Source organism: Macrotis lagotis, chromosome 2, assembly GCF_037893015.1.
Source record: "Macrotis lagotis isolate mMagLag1 chromosome 2, bilby.v1.9.chrom.fasta, whole genome shotgun sequence".
NCBI classification, from domain to species: Eukaryota; Metazoa; Chordata; class Mammalia; order Peramelemorphia; family Peramelidae; genus Macrotis; species Macrotis lagotis.
Window position 1 is genome coordinate 337142730 of NC_133659.1, and position 17586 is coordinate 337160315.

The window sequence follows — 17586 nt, forward strand, 5'->3', positions numbered from 1 at the left end:
GGATTTTGAGGAGGGGAGTGCTAAAGTCAGACCTGTGCACTGAGGGAAAGTGAAATTGTTCTGTGGAAAGGGCAGCAGGCCCAGGGGTGAGGGTCTGAGCTGGGCAGGTGCATCATGGGAAAGATGGAGCAATGGCATCATTAGGACATGGCAGCTGATTCTGTAAGGGCAGGTGGGGAGGAAGGAAGGCCTCAAGGGTGAGCCCGAGGCTGGGAGGGTCCTGGAAGGATCATGGCTCCTTCCACAGGATGAAGGGGAAGATTGAGTGCTGGGACAATGCCCTTCTGGTTTCTAAATAGACCATTTACAAATGAACTTGGACATATCTTTTTCAGTTGGTCAGTAGATGCCATTTTCTTTCTTTAAAATGTTACAGTAGGGGGCAGCTAGGTGGCATAGTGGATAAAGCACCGGCCCTGGAGTCAGCAGTACCTGGGTTCAAATCCAGTCTCAGACACTTGATAATTACCTAGCCGTGTGGCCTTGGGCAAGCCACCTAACCCCATTTGCCTTGCAAAAACCTAAAAATAAAATAAAATAAAATGTTACAATGAAAACATTGGCAGGTGGAGTCTAGGGCCCTGAAATTCAATCTTGCTTCTGCTACTTACCTGTGGGACCTTCTTCGCTCTGTGCCTCAGTTTCCCCATTTGTAAATTGAGAGAACTGGAATAGATGGTCTCTGAGATCTCTCCCAGTTCAGTTCCAGAATCCTAGGTCATCCCTTCCTCTCCTTTTTCTGGGTTTTGGAGCCCCCGTCTAGTTCTATTCACTGCTCTCCGGGGAGTTGCTCTCTTGGCTTCTTCATAGCATCTCAGCCTCATTTTCTAGATGAGGCAGGTAAGTGACCTGCCCAAGATCACGTTGCTAAGGAATGTCTGAGGCATCATCTGCACCCTGGCTTGGAGTCATTCAGTGAACAGAGCCCCCAGCTGGGCTCTGGGAAGGATGCGAGGCTTCGATCAGACCTCAGCCCTGTCTCAGGGAGCTTTCTGTCTACAAGGGGCTTCAGAGACACCATGGGAGATTGGAGACACAGATCAGCCAAGGGGAAGGAGGTCAGGGGATGACCAGAGCTGGGACAACGGAGCAGATGCCTTCTCCCCCTTGTGCCCATCCTCCAGCCATTGGTGACTGAAAATAGAGTTTCCCCCATCTCCTTTGGGGATCCTGGCCTCCTCCCCACTTTTTGGGCTTCTAGTCTGCTCTGGGGCTGAGGGGCTTGTCTTCCCTCTTTCTATAAGGGCCCATGCAAAGGTGGGGAAAGGGACTTTCAGTTTCGGAGGAGGGATCTGATCTGGTCGCCCTTAGTCTGAGATGGAGAGAAGGGAAGCAAGCCTTCAGAGAAGGTTCCAAGTGAGCTAGGGTCTCTTGCTTTCTCTCTCTCTCTCTCTCTCTCTCTCTCTCTCTCTCTCTCTCTCTCTCTGCCTGGGCTGGAGATGGATTATGCAGCTGATGAAATCCTCAGCTTCTTTCCTAAATTGTGATCATGGGGCTTGGATTTTTCCTTCCCTCACAGTTCAGGCCCCTCATCCCACCCCAAGTGTCAGAGCAGTGTGGGCCCAGAGGTCCACGGCCACAGCCACGGTCACTGTTCTTCCTGGGGTCACTCACACTCCCATCTCCTGCCTAGACAGTCCTGGTACAACATGCTGTGCAGCCTGTCTTTGTCTCTGTCTCTCTCCCCATCTATCACAGTCACACATGTACCAGCTGGGGGAGGGCAGGGGGGCTGTGTCTCTCACTCTGTTTCACACCTCTCCCCACCCAGGTCTTCTCCCCCCCACTGGGGGGCACTGAAAGGGCCTTGGGAACAAAGAGGGGATGGAGGGGGCAGCCTTGCCAGAGCAGCCCCTCCCCCCACCCCAGGGGGCTGAACAGATACAGAATTTTCAATGAGCCCTGGGAGGCCTTGAAGCCAGGCAGGCGAAGGAGGGAGAAGAAAATGTTTCCAAAAGAGAAGATTTGTAAGTCAATGAGCCCCAAGCTCACCCTCCCTAAGTACAGGAGACTGACTCTACTTGTCTCACTTCCAGCCTCTGAGTTTGTGCTTATACGGAGATGTAGGCACAGATACCCGCTGTCCCATGTAACATGCAGCCCTGTCTCCCCGAGACTCTGCCCAGTCTGAGTCAGAGCACTGCTACGGGATTGGCTCTGGGGTCTAGGGTCTAGAGAAAAGGGGACAAAGCTGGGGGACGCTCCTAGACAGCTGAGGTGCCTCCCAGGGTTATAAATAGTGTGTCCTCGGTGGTGGCGGCTGTGGCAGGCATGTGAGGGCCTGCAAGGCGGCTACTCTGGGAGGGACTATTAACAGCCTGAGCCTAAAGTACCCTCCCCACAAAGGAACTCTCTAGAGGGCAATGATACCTCTGAGACTTCTGTGGATGGCTGGGGGGGAGATCTGTAGATGCCAATGAGCTTCTGTCAGGGCCTTGGGGGCTTCCTACATACTTATGTTGGGGGTTCTGTCTGCAGGGAATGGGCATATCCCTGAACATGCCCAAGCTCTCTTGGGGTAACTCATGTCTGATCACAACCAGAGACCTCTGATCTGATGTGCATTTGGTTTCCATTGTATCCAACTCTTTGTGCCCCAGGAGGGGTTTTCTTGGCAGAGAAACTGGAGAGCTTTTAGCCATTTCCTTCTATAGGCCATTTTACAGATGAGGAAACTGAGGCAAGCAAGGTGAAGGGACCTGACCAGGGTCACACAACTAGGAAGTGTGTGAAGCCCTGTCACCGACCATCTCTGTTCAAGCCTCAGTTTCCTCCTCTGAGAACTGAGATTAGCCTTCCTCGGCAGATATCTAAAGCAGGAGTGAAACAAGAGCGACCACTGTAGCGTGTGTGTCTGAGTTCACATAGAGCAAGGGAGCCGAGCAGCGCCACACTGGAGAGAATCCTGGATCTAGAGGCAGAAGTTTGTTGTCATTGGGTTTTCCAGTCAAGCCAATTCTCTGTGACCCCATTTGGGGTTTTCTTGGCAGAGATTCTAAAGTGGCTTGCCATTTCCTTCTCCAACTCATTTTACAGAGGAGGAAACTGAGGCAAATAGGGTGTCTTCTCAAGAATCACAAAGCTAGGAAGAGTCTGGGGCCAGATTTGAACTCAGAAAGATCAGCCTTCCTGTCATGAGCCACCTAACCACCCCGAAGTCAGGAAGACCTGAGTTCAAATATGGCATCAGACACTTACTGGGTCTGTGATTCTGGGCAAATCATTTCCTCTCAGCCAGCCTGTTTTTTCATCTGTAAAATGGGAATAGTACTGACACCTGCCTCTCAGGATTGTTTTAAGGGTCAAATGAAATACGGTGTTTAAAGGTGTGGTGTGTTGGCATGTCCGTGCAGGTTCGGTGGCAATATGACCACTACTTTTAACTCTGGGCTAGGTTGCCCCTTGGCCCCTCCAAGTGTTGACAATCTCGAGTGCCGGTTCTGGCCTCCTAGGTCGTCCAGTCTAATGTGCCCCCCAAGTCCTCTCTCTTGCTCTGTTCACCCCTAAACAGGAGGGGAAAGGCACAGGTTTCTAGTCTTCCACACAAACTCCAGATACCCCAGGAATGTTGGAGAAGCCTAGGGAGAGAGGGAGGAGTGCTTGTGACACCCCCTCACACATGAGCTGGTCATGGCAGATCCTGGCCCTGGGAACTAGGAAGTCTGAGGTCATCTTTCTGGGCCTGTGGGTAGTTTACTTCCCCTTCTGGGGCTCTGGTTCCCCCTCTATAAAATAGAAGGATCCTCCCTCCCTGGCTTGCCTGGACCACTATCCTTGGAGAACTGGGAGTAGCAGTGACCCAGCCTGAGGCCTTTGGATAGGGAAGAGTAGCCCAGAAGGTTGGAATTCCCAAAGGATCCCAGATCTTGTCTGAGAGATTGTCAGAGTTTTGGGCAGGTGGGCAGGGCAGCCAGGGTCTCTGAGCTAGGTCTTTGTTCCCACATTCCCGGCTCAGCATGTCTCACATCAGTCACAGACTGTGGGGTCTGGCCCACCTCTGTCAAGACCCTAAATTCTGAGACATGGTGACTTCTGGGACTTAGGGGGATTCCTGGCTCTGATCTCAGGGTGCTGCCAGTCTGAAGAGGGCACAACCAGGAGAGGGAGGGATGTGGCCCTCAAGGCCTTGAGGTGAGCAGTGGCCAACCCTTGTTCTTTGTCTCCACAGGGTCCTGAGGAGCAGGATGGCATCCTGCATGTGGACGTTGGTCCTGACCAGCTCCCTGTGGCACGTGGCTCACAGCTCCAGGCCTCGGAAGCTGGAATTTTTCCAGAGCGACACAGAGTTGAACCACCTGGTGATTGATGATGCATCAGGGACAGTGTATCTGGGGGCCGTGAATGCCCTCTTCCAACTCACCGCTGATCTCCAAAAGGTCTACAGAGTGACCACGGGTCCCGAGGAGGACAACAAAAAATGCACGCCCCCCATTGAGAAGAGCCAGTGTCAAGATGCCAAACTCATGGACAATGTCAACAAGTTGCTCTTGCTGGACCGGCCAGGCGGGCGGCTGGTAGAGTGTGGCAGCCTCTTCAAGGGCATCTGTGCCCTAAGAGAGCTTGGCAACATCTCAAATCGCATCTACTATGAAGACAGCAGTGGCGAGAAGTCCTTCGTGGCCAGCAATGACGAACGGGTGTCCACGGTGGGACTGGTGACCAGTGTGGGCAGGGGCGATGAGGAGAGCGGACCCGCTGAACGTGTGCTTTTTGTGGGCAAGGGCAATGGGCCCCATGACAATGGGATCATCATCAGCACGCGCCTGCTAGACCGCAAGGATGGCAAGGAGGCCTTCGAGGCCTACACGGACCACACGGCCTTCAAGGCGGGCTACATCTTGGCCAACACCCAGCAGTTTGTGGCTGTGTTTGAGGACGGTGACTACGTCTTCTTCATCTTTAACCAACAGGACAAGCAGCCGGCCAAGAATCGAACCCTCGTGGCACGCATGTGCAAGTATGACCCCTTCTACTACTCCTACTTTGAGATGGACCTGGAGTGCCACAGCAGCTCAGGGGATGTGTATAGCATCTGCCATGCGGCTTTCGTGGCCCCAGGGACTGTGCCCGGGGCAGGTCAGACGCTCTTTGCCACCTTTAGCAAAGATAGTAAGGGCAGCGGGGGCATCCTCCACTCTGCGCTGTGCCTCTTCAACTTGGGAGAAATCCACCAGAAGATGGAGGAGAACAGGAACAAGTGTTACTCGGGTACCCAGGGCAGTGGCTCCCAGACCTTCTACAAGCCCTTCCATGGGGATGTCCAGTGTATAAGCCATGGACCGGTAAGTCTACTAAAGGGGAGGAGTGGGGAGCGGGGGAGCAGGAGCCCCAAGGGACACCATCAGCCTCCCTGGAAAGGGTTGGTTGCCATCTGCATTCCCACATAGGCTGTGTCTGGCTACGGGACACAGTTGTGTTTGGTTATTCACCTACTTAGTAAGCACCTGCTGAATGCAAAACTATGCCCTTGGTGAGGAGCTCTCAGAGTAACAGGGATGATCTGCCATCTCCCAAGGTGGCACAGGAATGCAGGGGAGAGGGACACAAGAGAAGATGCAGCTAAGCTGCTAGCCCGGGATATGGTATGGGTAGTGGGAGGTGACCAAGCAGCTGTAGAGGGCAGGAAAGAAGGACAGACGGGCATCTCACTCCTCCCTGCCCTTCCTGCTCTGCAGTCCAGTCTGTCTTTCCGCTGTGGCTCTGAGCACCTGCCGTACCCCCTGGGGAGCCGCGATGGGCTGGTGGGCATTGCCACCCTTCAGAGAGATGGAATGAATCTGACAGCGGTGACAGTGACAGCTGAAAATGGGCACACCGTGGTCTTACTGGGGACGTCAGATGGTCGCATCCTCAAGGTGAGCCTGTGGCCCCTCTTCTGACTGCTGGACCCGAGGGGTGAGGATGGGAGTGGAGGTGATGCCAAGCCTGGGCATAGAGTGTAGTAGCGAGGATCTTCCCAGGCCAGAGGCCTCAGTCCTTCACGGATATGGAGGATGGCCTGGAGAAGATGCCCGGCTCTGTCCCTCCTGGGGGGGAGTGGACCAGGCTCCGGGAAGGGGGTCCAAAGGGTTCAGCCACAAGCCCCAGGACCTGCCTTCCTCTGCTCAGGTGTTCCTGACAGCTGATGGGATCGCCATGGAATATGGCTCAATCCTTGTGGAGCTCAACAAACGCATTGAGAGAGACCTGCTGCTGACTGCCAATGGGACCAATCTCTACGCTATGACTCAGGACAAGGTACCAGGCCCAGCCAATGGTCAAGCCCCAGCTCACAGCCCACACTGCTGATGCCCAGATGTTGTTAGGGCTGGAGAACAGGAGGATGGGCCTTCAAAGGCCATCCTAGGCCTTGTGTTGTGTTAGGGCCACAGGGGAGAAGCCCCAGGCCCTCTTCTCTCAGGGACCTTCCAGGCTGGGAGAAGAGGGGACTTAGCCTCGGGCAGAAGCAGAGGACCAAGCTGGGAGGCCCATGAGCTACCCAGGACTGAGCTGAGCTGTGGGAGCAAAGTTCAGGCTTCCTGAGGGATAGGTGTTTGGCAGGGTGGGTACAGTGGGGCTCGCTCTCCTTCCTCCTTCCTTCTTTGTAGAGCTAGGAGCTCCACATTGCTGGGGAACTACCCAGAATACCTCCACCCTTTCCTATGGCTTTGTCTGGGCTCTCTCCTCTCCCTTTCTCAGCTCCAGCACAGTGGGTGCCTGATAAGGGCCTAAGGCTGTGTGTGTGTGTGTGTGTGTGTGTGTGTACGCGCGCCTCCCTGCCTTTGTTGCTTTCTTTCCTTCTCTTATCTTCTGTTGTTCTTTCTTTCTCTGTCCAGGTCTCCCATCTGTCTCTCCCCATTCCCATTCTCTTTCTTGTCTTTCTTCTCTTTTTCTCCCTACCTCTCTCCTCTCTCTCTCTCTCTCTCTCTCTCTCTCTCTCTCTCTCTCTCTCTCTGTATCTCTCTCTCCTCCCCCTCTCCCCCTTCCTCTTCCTCCCTCTTCCTTTCCTCCTCCCTCTCCTTAGAGATAGCAGAGTAGCCAGGAATCTGGGTCACCTCACCTCCCTGGTACCCATGGTGCCTTTGTGGGGGTGGGGCAGTCAGCAGCCAGATTCATTGGGGGATCAGGGTTTACCTGGAAAATAGCCAGGATCCCCAGCATTGAGGGCAGGGGGGTGGTGCTAATGATATTCAGATCACATGCCAATGTGCAGGGCAGCCGCCTCCCCATTTCTGGGAGCAGGAACGGGTATAGCAAAGACACTGGGGAATTCTGGGGGGGGGCTGGTTGGGGTTGGGGTAACCCAACTCAGGCACAGGGAGTTAGCTTAGAGTCCCCCCTAGCCCCCAGGAATGAATAAGTGGCAGTTCACAGGGAGGGAGGAAGTGGTAGAGCAAAAGCCAGATTTTTGGATCCAGTTTGCCCTTGTTCTTCACTTTTGAAAGCTTCAACTCCCTCCTAGGACATGGGGGGCCCAAGCTGGTGAATGGGGCGGGGCCAGAAGGGGGGGGTGAGCTGCCTGGGGGCCTCTTCTGGGAGGGGGTTAGCAGAGAGCCTTTGGTCAGGCATGGAGGCTGGTGCTCCTGCTCCTCTGGTGTGCCCGCCTGGTCCTGGGCCCAGCTCCTACTGTGGGGAAGCCTGGAGCCTGGGCTCCCAGTAGATAAGGCAAGTGAGATAAGCAGAGATTAGAGATCCAAACCTGGGCTGGTACATAGCTATGGAAAGCTAATGTTGGAATGTAGGTTGGGCCCAGGGAGTGGGAGAGGGCCTTGAATGCCAGCTTCAGTGAGATTTGCAAGCTAGTGGAGAGAAGTCAGGTCAGGAAGCTCATTTTGACAGCCTTGGAAGGTTGGAAAGGAGAGGGGAGACTGAGGAATAAACTTCCCTTTCTGCGGAGGGTGGGGTCCCCTTGTTCTGAAGTTGAAGACAAGGCAGGGAAATCCTTGAGGCTTCCAGAAAAGCCCAAAGGAGAACCACGAGGCTCTTGATGGGGCTAGTGGCTCTGGGGTGAAGGGGATGGTCCTAACAGGAGAGCATGGTTTCCATACCCAGCTGCTTCTACTGATGGCTTAGTCTAGAGAGGGAAGTGAGATGTGGGTAGGTAGGTCTAGAATCTGGCCAGATTAGAACACAGGTCCCAAATGGGAGTCACCTGTGACCAGGGGCCTTCTGAGAGTCCCATGGGAGTCTAGAGTCAGGTTTGGGGATGGGGGAAGTGAAAAAATCAGAATGATGGGAGGAGGTTCTAGAACCAGGATGCTGTGGGTCCTTGGTGGGAAGAGGTATCTAGAGCCACCCTCCTGTGGCAGGGAGTCTAAAGCACTGGGGGCTTGGAGTCAGAATGATGGGGTGGGTGCTAGGGGGGTGGGGAGGTCTGTAGTCACAGACTTGTGGAGTGCGGGCTAGAGAGCCAGAGTGCTATGGGGGGGTGGCGTCTGGAGTCAGAATGCCGGGGGGATGGGGAGTTCAGAGACAGGGCTCGTAAGGACAGACATGCTTCATTCTTCAAGGTGATGGTGGCGAACTGGAGAAGCTCCTTGGCTTCCTTCCTCCTGCCCAGGCTGGAGGGCTCAGGGTCTCCCAGCCACCAAGATCCCCCCCCCCCCCCGACCTTTCTCCAGGTTTTTCGGCTTCCAGTTCAGGATTGTCTAAGTTATTCCACTTGTGAGCAGTGCCAGGATTCTCGGGACCCCTATTGTGGCTGGTGTGTGCTTGAAGGACGGTGAGTCATGGTGTTTGAGGCAGGGACAGGGGTGGGATGGATGCCCAGGGGACCCCTGGGAAGGTGACCACAGCCACTGGACTGAAGGCCAGGGACCAGATGTGTGATGGAGAGAAGGAAGGATACTGAGGGGGGGGGCCCCACCTGAAATTAGATGCTAGTCTGTCCTTTGGGGGGGGGTTCATAGAAGTAAATGGAGTTCTCACCTCACCTGAGGGGGAAGCCTTGGTCGGGACTTGCCCTCAGGAGAGTTCCTATTCTTAGTATGGAGCCCAGGTCCGTCCAAGGGGGAGTACGGATCTGAGAGGAGACAGTCTTGCTTCCAGGGATCCCCTGGTTTAAGGAAAGGAGGCCTAGTTTGGCCTGCCCTGAGGGGAGACCTAACACCCAGCTTTTCTACCAGTTGTACCAGGAATGTTGACTGCATGAGAGCAGAGGAGAAGAATCACTGGCTTTGGAGTCGGGGAGACTCCTGTGTCACTGTCACTAGTGCCCAGCCCCAGAACATGAGTCGCCGGGCTCAGGAAGAGGTATGAGGCCCAAGAGGACAGGACCCCTGGAGACAGCTGGGAGTGAGCCAGGGCCAGGCAATGGAAGAGTTGGCAGAAGGGGCAGGAGCAGTCAGGGTGGGGGCTTCTTAAAGATGGGGCACCCAAGCAGTATAAGACAAAGGCTTCCTGGGGAACTTCATTCCTGGTCTGGCACCTGCTCATTTGCCTTTCAAACACGGGGGGAATGGTTCAGATTGGGATTGACCCAGATGAGATGATGGGGTGTGTGGATCCACATCGGAGTCTGTGTTCTCTGTATATGAGCTCACTGCCCTTACAGGCCTCCCCTCCCTCTTCACCCCGTCTCCAGGTATATCTGACAGTCAACCCTCTCCCAGCTCTGACAATCAATGATGACCTTCAGTGTCGCTTTGGAGATTCACCGGCACACGCTGCCCGTGTGCAAGGAGAGACCATCATCTGTAACTCCCCCAGCAACATCCCCCCAACACCTCCAGGCCAAGGTCAGGGGCCCCCCTCCTCCCCAAAGAGTGAGGTTTCCCAGGACGGCCTCATTAAGCCAAGAAAGCCAGAAAGGGCAGGGTGATTGTGGTGACCGAAAGAGCCACAGGGAGAAAGAAGAAAGGATGGGGAGAGAGGGTGAGGAGGAGAGAGGGAGAACCCAAGAGGAGCAGGGAAATGGAAGGGCAAGGAGAGACACTTGCCCGGGGGCCTGGAGCCCCCCTCTCCCAATGGGATGTGTCCCAGGGTCACCTGGTGGGCCGACCATCCCCAGGGAAACTGAAAATAGGGCATTCCTGAGTCAGCAAGACCTCTGGGCCACACCTGTGCCCTGAATTCTTGGTGGGGAGGATGGGGTGGGAGAGGCGGGATTGCGAGAGACCAGGGGAGTCACTCTAGGACAGAGACCTGAGGGGTGGGCCAGGCCTGGGCAGCTGGCAGGACCTCATCCCACAGCAGTAAGGAGCCGCTGCCCCAGAGGCTCCAAGGGAACGTCAGCGAGGGCTCTGGGGACTGAAACGTGAGGCCGCTGGGCTTTGAGCTGCTCACCTGAGACAGGATCTGATAAAGGCCTTTGTGACAACAGATGGAGGCAGCCAGAAAACTAGGAGAGCGCTAGAGGGGTGGAGGGGCAGGCACCCCCCTTGTGGGAAGTGGCCATCCTGAAGGAATCAGGGCCATCAGGAGCCCCTCCTTGAGTGGGGGGAGCCTTGCATTTGGGAGTCTGGTTCAGGCATTTGGCTGTCAGGTCATACCTTGGAACAGAGCCTCATCTGTAAAATGGGTATAAGAACACTCACACTGTAGAAATGATGCAAAGCAATCACTCCACAAACTCCACAAACTGTAACCGGCTCTGCTGGGGCATTCAAAGACAAAACAAATACTGCGGGCAGTCCCTGCCTGCAAGGAACCTCCATTCTGCTGGACAAACACACATGTGCAAGACACACAAACATACACACACATTCATATAAGAAAAGACAGGTTAGTTGGAGCCTAAAGCATCTTCTCCAACTCTTGACCCTGGGCATGGCCCAGGTCTTCCCAAACTGCCTCCATGACTGGGGCCTAGAACCCAGAGGGATGACCCATAATCCCTGCCCCCATCCCTTACTTTGTGGGGCTTAGGAATGAGACCACAAACCCCCTTCTAAAGATTACAATAGCTCCTTGAACCCAAGAGCACAAAGATTGCTCCCATTTCACAGATGAGGAAACAGACTGAGGAAAGTCTTAGAAATGTAGGATTTAAAATGGAAAAGAACTTGGAGATCTGTTCATCCAGTTTACAGAAAAGCGGGTTGAGGTGGAGAGAATGGAAAGCACTTGGCCAAGGTCACACAGCAAGTTCACTTAAGTAAAGTCCAAGTCTCTCAGAGCACTATGTCAGGGAAGGACTGGCACTTCTGGAAAGCTCTCTTGACCTGCAATCAGGAGAGAGCAGGATCCAAATCATGGCTTGGTCCTTTTTCCAAACTGTGACCTTGAACCTCAGTTTCCCCATCTATCAAACTGGTCAGAAGATCCAGCACTGTCTGCTCCCCTCCACCATCATCAGAAGGAAAGCCCTTTCTAGACCTTCAACCTTCCTAGCAAGGGGGTGGAGTTTGGGTCACTCATCCCCTCCCTGCAGTAACCTGGCTGACTCACAGTGAGTTTGTGGGCCACTGGGCAGGAGGCTGAAGAAACCTCCAAAGAGAGGAGAGTCATTATTTCCAGGGTTGCTATTAACTCTCCCCACCCCTGCCCCCCATCTCCTGGGGGACCAGGAGTAGGCAGGTCACACCTGCCGTTCTACCTCCCACCCCCACACCCTTACCACACCTTTATCTGGCCTCTCCACACCGCTAGGCCTTTATCCTACCCTGCCACCCCTCCCATACTTTTGTTCTGGCCCCTCATTCCCCCCCCCCCCACTTGGCATGCCTTCCACCCTCTTAGAATCCCTTGTTCTCTTCAAAGTTCAGATCTTTTGGGAAACCCTTTCTGGTGTACCCAGCTGGTAGTGCCAAGCCTAGCCCCCACCCCATCACATTTCTTTTGTAGTAGATTATCTGTGAATGTGTCACTTCCCTCCACTTTGAAAGAAGCTCCCTGAGGACAGGCCTTGCTGTGGGCTTGGGCTCTCTTAGTCTCTCTCTCCCTAGGGCCTAGCCACTCCCAGAGGCTTGGTTGGTTGAGCAGAAAGGGATCTTAGAGCCAACCTCGAATATCCCCACTCATTTTACAGATGAGGACACCAAGGACCAAAGATGGGTGGCGATGTGCCTGGTGGGTGGAGGGGCCACCTACATACCAGCAGCCTCTGTTCCTTTCTCTGCAGACCACGTGCAAGTCCGGATTGAGCTCACCTTCTTGCGGAATCCTGTGTTCTTGACCTCTCACATGTATCCATTCTATGACTGCAAAGAGGCCATGAGTCTGGCAGAGAATGTGCCGTAAGTGTCACAGCCCAGGGTCAGTGGGGGGGAAATGACTCATCCCCATCCCCTGGCACTTGGGGGGCACAACTGATTTGGGGGCTGTGGTCATGAAGGCTTCCCAGGGGTCAAGCTGGGCTTCCAGGGCATCCATGGCTACAGTTCCCATGGGTGGCTCCTTCATTTGTCTGCTCCCCACCCCTAGGTGCATCTCTTGTGCCAGTAATCGCTGGAACTGCCAGTGGGACCTGAAGTACCATGAGTGCCGAGAATCGACTGCCAACCCTGAGGAGGGCATCATCAAGTCCCACATGGTAAGAGCAGGGCCAGACTGTATGGGGGGGGGGGTGGGCAACTGAGTCTCAAACTGTCCCAGACCCTCTGAGCCACCCCTTTCCCATCCATGTGACAGAGCTCACATCCCAGCCTTGTGGCCTGGTAACAGACATGAGGAGTGTAGGAGCCCTCTACACAGAAGGAATTGTTCAAGCATAGGGTATTCCATGGCCAAGGGAAGACAGGGAGAGATCCTGTCCTTATGGGAAACAGGGGCCAGGCCTTGTCTGGGGGGGGGGGAGTGGGGTGGGCAAAGTGGGGAAACCAAGGAAACCAAGCCTCAGCTCTCTGCTGATCTACCCAATGGCCTCTCTTTGTGGCTTTGAAATCCCTCCCCATCTCAGTAGCTTTGAGATGGGTCTGGCTATCTCTTTCAAAAGCAAAAAGCCATAAAATAATCTGAACAGAGTCCTGGAGCATCTGTGACCTCACCCCCCCACCACCACCCCAGGTTTATTTCTTCCCTCTAGAAACTGAAGAGTTAGCCTAGATGATTTGGAAGGTCCCTCCCAAGCCAAAGCCTATGGTTGTGATTCCCAAATTCACTCAAAATGGATGTCTCCCTTCCCCTGGGATCAAGGCAGCAGGAGGGTGCCCTAGAGACCTGGGGGACCTGCAGCAGCTAAGCCCTGCTTACTGGGGTTGCTGACTCTCTCTACAGGAGGAGAAGTGTCCCCAGTTCCTGAACCCCAGCCCACTGGTCATCCCCATGAACTACGAGACACTTGTGAACTTTGAGGGGAAGAACCTAGATCTATCAAGGGTGAGTGATGGCAACCTTGGTGGGCCCCTCTTGGAAGTCCTACACACACACACACACACACACAAAACTGTGACATAATTAGTGGAGGTGAGACTTCAGAGACTCCTTCCTGAGTGAGACTTTAGACCACCCTTCCTGTACTGCAGAGGATGAGCAGGATTTAGAATATCTCCCCATTTCATGGGGGATTTATTAAGGACTAGCCCCAGGCTGACTTCTGCCAAAGAACCCCAGTGCTAGCCCCTGGCCTTGAAGAGCTACCAGTCTATCAGGAGAGACAGCACATGGATAGGTCCTGCTACTCCAAGCTAGGTTCCCCTAAGTAACCCAGAGCTTCCTGCAAGGTGGGGTCTGGAGTGTCCTCTTCTCACACTCATCTCCACTGCTACCCTGAGCCATCCCCTCAGCCCCTCACAGGCCTAGGTTACTCTAGACTCTCTCCCCTTCCTCCACTGTCCCCACAGTTGCAGTGGTCTCCTCCCTAAGACTTTCCAGAGTTATCTGACCATGTCATTCAGCTACAAGACAGTGAGCAGGCTTTCCTTAGGCTGGAGCCCTAACAGGTCTCATTATTCCTCTCCACACCCTTCCCTCTTGCAGCCAGAACCACATTAATCTCTTCCTGCCATATATGCTGTATTCTCCAGCCTCCATTGCCTTTGCTCCCAAAATGGTCTCTTCTCCAGGAAGACTGTCCTGCTTTTCTCACTAATGCCTTATCCAAGTCAAGTGATACATTATATTTAGTGCAGGTCAACAGGTATTTATTAATCACCTACTATATACCCGACACTGAAGAGTCAAAGACAAAGGCAGAATAACCAGGGTAGCTGGGTGGATAGAGCACCAGTCCTCAAGTCAGGAGGACTTGAGTTCACATCCGGCCTCAGACACTTAATAATTACCTAGCAGCTGGCCTTGGGCAAGTCACTTAACCCCATTGCCTTCTAAAAACAAAACAAGAATACCATTATCTTCAAGTTTATACTGTCCTCAGTGATGGGGAATACCATATGTACATTCATAAATATAAAATCCACAAAGCAGTTGGGAAAAAGAAGAGGAGAAATTGTGTTAGAGAGGGTGAACATCCCAGAAGGAAAAAAGAAGACCCCTTAGAGGAGCCTGAGGGAGTTAGGGTTCTAAGGGGCAGAGATGAAGAGGGGATGGCATGTGTACAAAGGCATGGGAGCTGGAGATGAGATGGTGGGTGTGAAGATCAGTTAGCAGACTCTAAGTGAGGAAGAGAAGACGAAAAGGCTAACGTCATCCATGGACCCCTTCAGGTCTAAGGTTCCCCTCTGGAAACATTGAGAGGCAGCAAAATAGGCCAGGCAACCTGCATGGGCCTCAGTCTACCCCAACCCTGGGCCTTGGTTTGGTCCCCAGTCCAGGGGACTGCAGAAGGGCAGGGGGTGGAGACCCCGGAGAGCTCCTTGCCCCCTTCTCCCTCCCCAGGGCCTGAGTCTCAGCACCTGTGTCTTCATGTATATGTATGTCCCTTACTCCCTCAGATGGCATCCCTGCATGTGGGCAGCGAGAAGTTGAAATTTGAAGAGCCAGTGAGCGTGGGGGAGTCGGGCACCTTTGCCTTCACGACCCCCAAGGTATGGCCAAGTCAGACCATCCAGGGCTAGATGGGGAACCCAGGCCTGAGGGATGGATAGCAAACATGGGACTCAGTGGGACCATACTTGGTAGGTGAGGAAATGCCAGGGAGAAGGAGCCAGTCTGGAGGGCGGGTGTCTATTCCTTAGGTGAAACTGGAAAAAGGCCCAGGGAGCCAGGGCTGAGGACAGCAAGAAGTTAAGGGGGGGGGTGGGGATTCAGCCCTGCCTCTATGGACACAATGTAGCAAGCAGGGACCAAATTATGATACAATGTAGCTTCTTGTCCATCTTTGTGGCCAGTTTAGGGATACAATGTATCTCATTTCTCTTTTCCCCATAATGGTGAAGGGTGAATGTCTCCTGTATGGTCTACCAACAGTTCCTTCCATGGGTCTTAGTTTGTGGGCTTGGACCAGCCCACTGGGCAACAATGTGCCCGCCCATGTGCCTGGCTGGGCCCTTGGGGCTAGGTACTGCCATGGGCCACCCCTGGGACGGGAGCCCAGGAATACAGCACCTAACCACTGGGCCTCTTGCCTGGTTGGCTGTCTCTCATTTCTCAGTTATCCTATGATGGGAATGAGACGCTACCTCTGAATTTGTACATCAAGTCTTATGGGAAGAACATCGACAGCAAACTGGAAGGTGAGGCCTTCATGGACCAGGAGCTGAAGGCCCTGATGAGTGGAGCCTGGGAAGAGGTGGGGCTGGAGACCCAGGATGAGCAGGGAAGGGTAAAGGTGCTTAGAGCAGGGGCCTTTGTTCTTTCCACAGTGACTCTGTATAACTGCTCCTTTGGCCGAAGTGACTGCAGCCTCTGCCTGGCAGCCGACCCCACCTACAACTGTGTGTGGTGTGGGGGCCAGAATCAGTGTGTGTATGAGGCCCTCTGCAACAACATCACCACGGAGTGCCCAGCCCCTGTCATCACCAAGGTGAGGCATCTGGGTGGCTCCTCCCCATCCCTCAGGAACAGTCTTGAGAGGAGGGGGAAGGATGGACTTTGGCCTTGAATTTGTTCTCTCACTGCACATCAGTGGCTGAGGGGTTGGGGAAGAGAGGTGAGGAAGAAGGAAAGCACCTCCAGTGTGCCCTGGTTGGCTCCTGGAGTTGGAGCCTATGTCCCACCCTTCACTGGCACTTCACCCTCCCTGGCCTCCAAGGTCTGGGTGTTGTAGAATAATCAGAGGATTGTGGGTTCGTGTGGGGCAGACATGGGCAGGTGATGGGTTTTGGGGGGGAAAGAGGAGTGGTGGAAGACCCTTGAATCCCTAGCCTGCCTTCCCCAGGCCTCCCCAGTACTCACCTTTCTGGATGTTTGTCCCCAGATTAAACCCGAGACAGGTCCCCTGGGTGGGGGCATTCGAGTCACCATCCTGGGCTCCAACTTGGGCATCCGAGCTGACGACGTCAAGAGGATCACAGTGGCGGGCAAGAACTGTGATTTTGAGAAGGCCCAGTACTCTGTGTCCACCAGGTAACAGCCTGGAGCTGAACCCCCTCCCAGATCTGCCATGTGGCTACAATGACCCCAAAGGCTTTTCCTGGAGTGGTGGGAGGTCTCCTGACCCTCTTATTAGAAGAGGGGTATCTGAGGGTGAGCTGCAGGGCCTGGAAAAGTAGTACTGTGGTCCAGCCTTAACTTGCACATTTCTTTATTCTTCCTCGGCCCTCTGTATCTGGCCTCTGAGCTCCTTCTGGGCAGGCATTCGTTTTGTTTTCTCACAGGGCACTTACAGGGCACTCTGTGTCTACCTCAGACCAGGCCATGACAAGGGGAAGTTCCAGTATGGAAGCTCCCTCTACCCTGCAAACAGGAAGCACATCTGTGATTTATAATCATGTGTGTTGCTTGGAGGCACAGAGAGGTCAAGTCATTCCCCTCAGGTTGCACAGCCAACATGTCAGAGGCAGAACTCTCTCCACTCTGACAAGACACTATTTTGTCTTTTACAAGGCAATGGGGTTAAGTGACTTGACCAAGGTCACACAGCTAGGTCATTATTAAGTGTCTGAGGTCCGATTTGAACTCAGGTACTCCTGACTCCAGGGTTGGTGCTCTAACCACTGTGCCACCTAGCTGCTCCTGTCAAGCTACTTCTGAATTGAGGGGCCTGTGTGGACTCCATGAGGGAAAGGCAACGTGTGAATAGAGCCTGGCAGGGTGGGGAATCAGAGCTAAGCAAAGGGCCCAAAGGAGTGGAATCTATGACCCTACCTCCGCCCCCAGGATTGTCTGCACGGTTGATCCTTCTGAGGAAGCCATCACCGGGGGGATCGACGTGGACATCAATGGGAAACTGGGCCAGTCACCTCCCCATGTCCAGTTCACCTACCAGGTGAGTGAGGGGGCTGGCCCTCTGGGCCTGTGGGGGAGGGAGGTTCAGAAGGAAGAAGGAACATGAAAGTGTCTTCGGTGAAGTCCAAACCCCGGGAGACAGACACAAGTTGAGTACAGATGTACTCAATGGGAGCAGCGGCCCAGGGAGCCAGACTGGAGACTCGGGAAGCTTCAGTGCCCAGCCTCTGATCCGGGTCTGAGCACACATGCCAGTGGCTGAGTCACTGCAACAAGAATGCAGGAAGGAGAGGGAGTCATCTCTGTCTTTTGTCTGCTATGGCTCCCTGTTGCCTCCTGAATAATATCCAGCCTCCTCTAGCTGCCATTCAAGGCCTCCCACAACTTGGTGTTCCAAGTTGTTTCTAGCCCCATCTCATTCTGCTCCTCTCCAGACTCTCT

General features: G+C 54.1%; 1 protein-coding gene across 8 annotated transcripts in view; it reads left to right on the plus strand.

Annotated features, from left to right (window-relative positions):
• PLXNB2 (plexin B2) overlaps positions 1–17586 on the plus strand; it is a 92861-nt gene that overhangs the window by 56281 nt on the left and 18994 nt on the right. For all 8 annotated transcript variants that reach the window (XM_074227192.1, XM_074227188.1, XM_074227189.1 and 5 more), the window contains 14 exons: positions 4169–5282; positions 5676–5855; positions 6109–6237; positions 8601–8701; positions 9105–9231; positions 9563–9716; positions 12041–12155; positions 12343–12451; positions 13135–13236; positions 14751–14843; positions 15410–15491; positions 15621–15781; positions 16175–16323; positions 17077–17185. In XM_074227192.1, the coding sequence (XP_074083293.1) occupies positions 4169–5282; positions 5676–5855; positions 6109–6237; positions 8601–8701; positions 9105–9231; positions 9563–9716; positions 12041–12155; positions 12343–12451; positions 13135–13236; positions 14751–14843; positions 15410–15491; positions 15621–15781; positions 16175–16323; positions 17077–17185 (2725 nt within the window). The remainder of the gene's footprint in view (positions 1–4168; positions 5283–5675; positions 5856–6108; positions 6238–8600; positions 8702–9104; positions 9232–9562; positions 9717–12040; positions 12156–12342; positions 12452–13134; positions 13237–14750; positions 14844–15409; positions 15492–15620; positions 15782–16174; positions 16324–17076; positions 17186–17586) is intronic.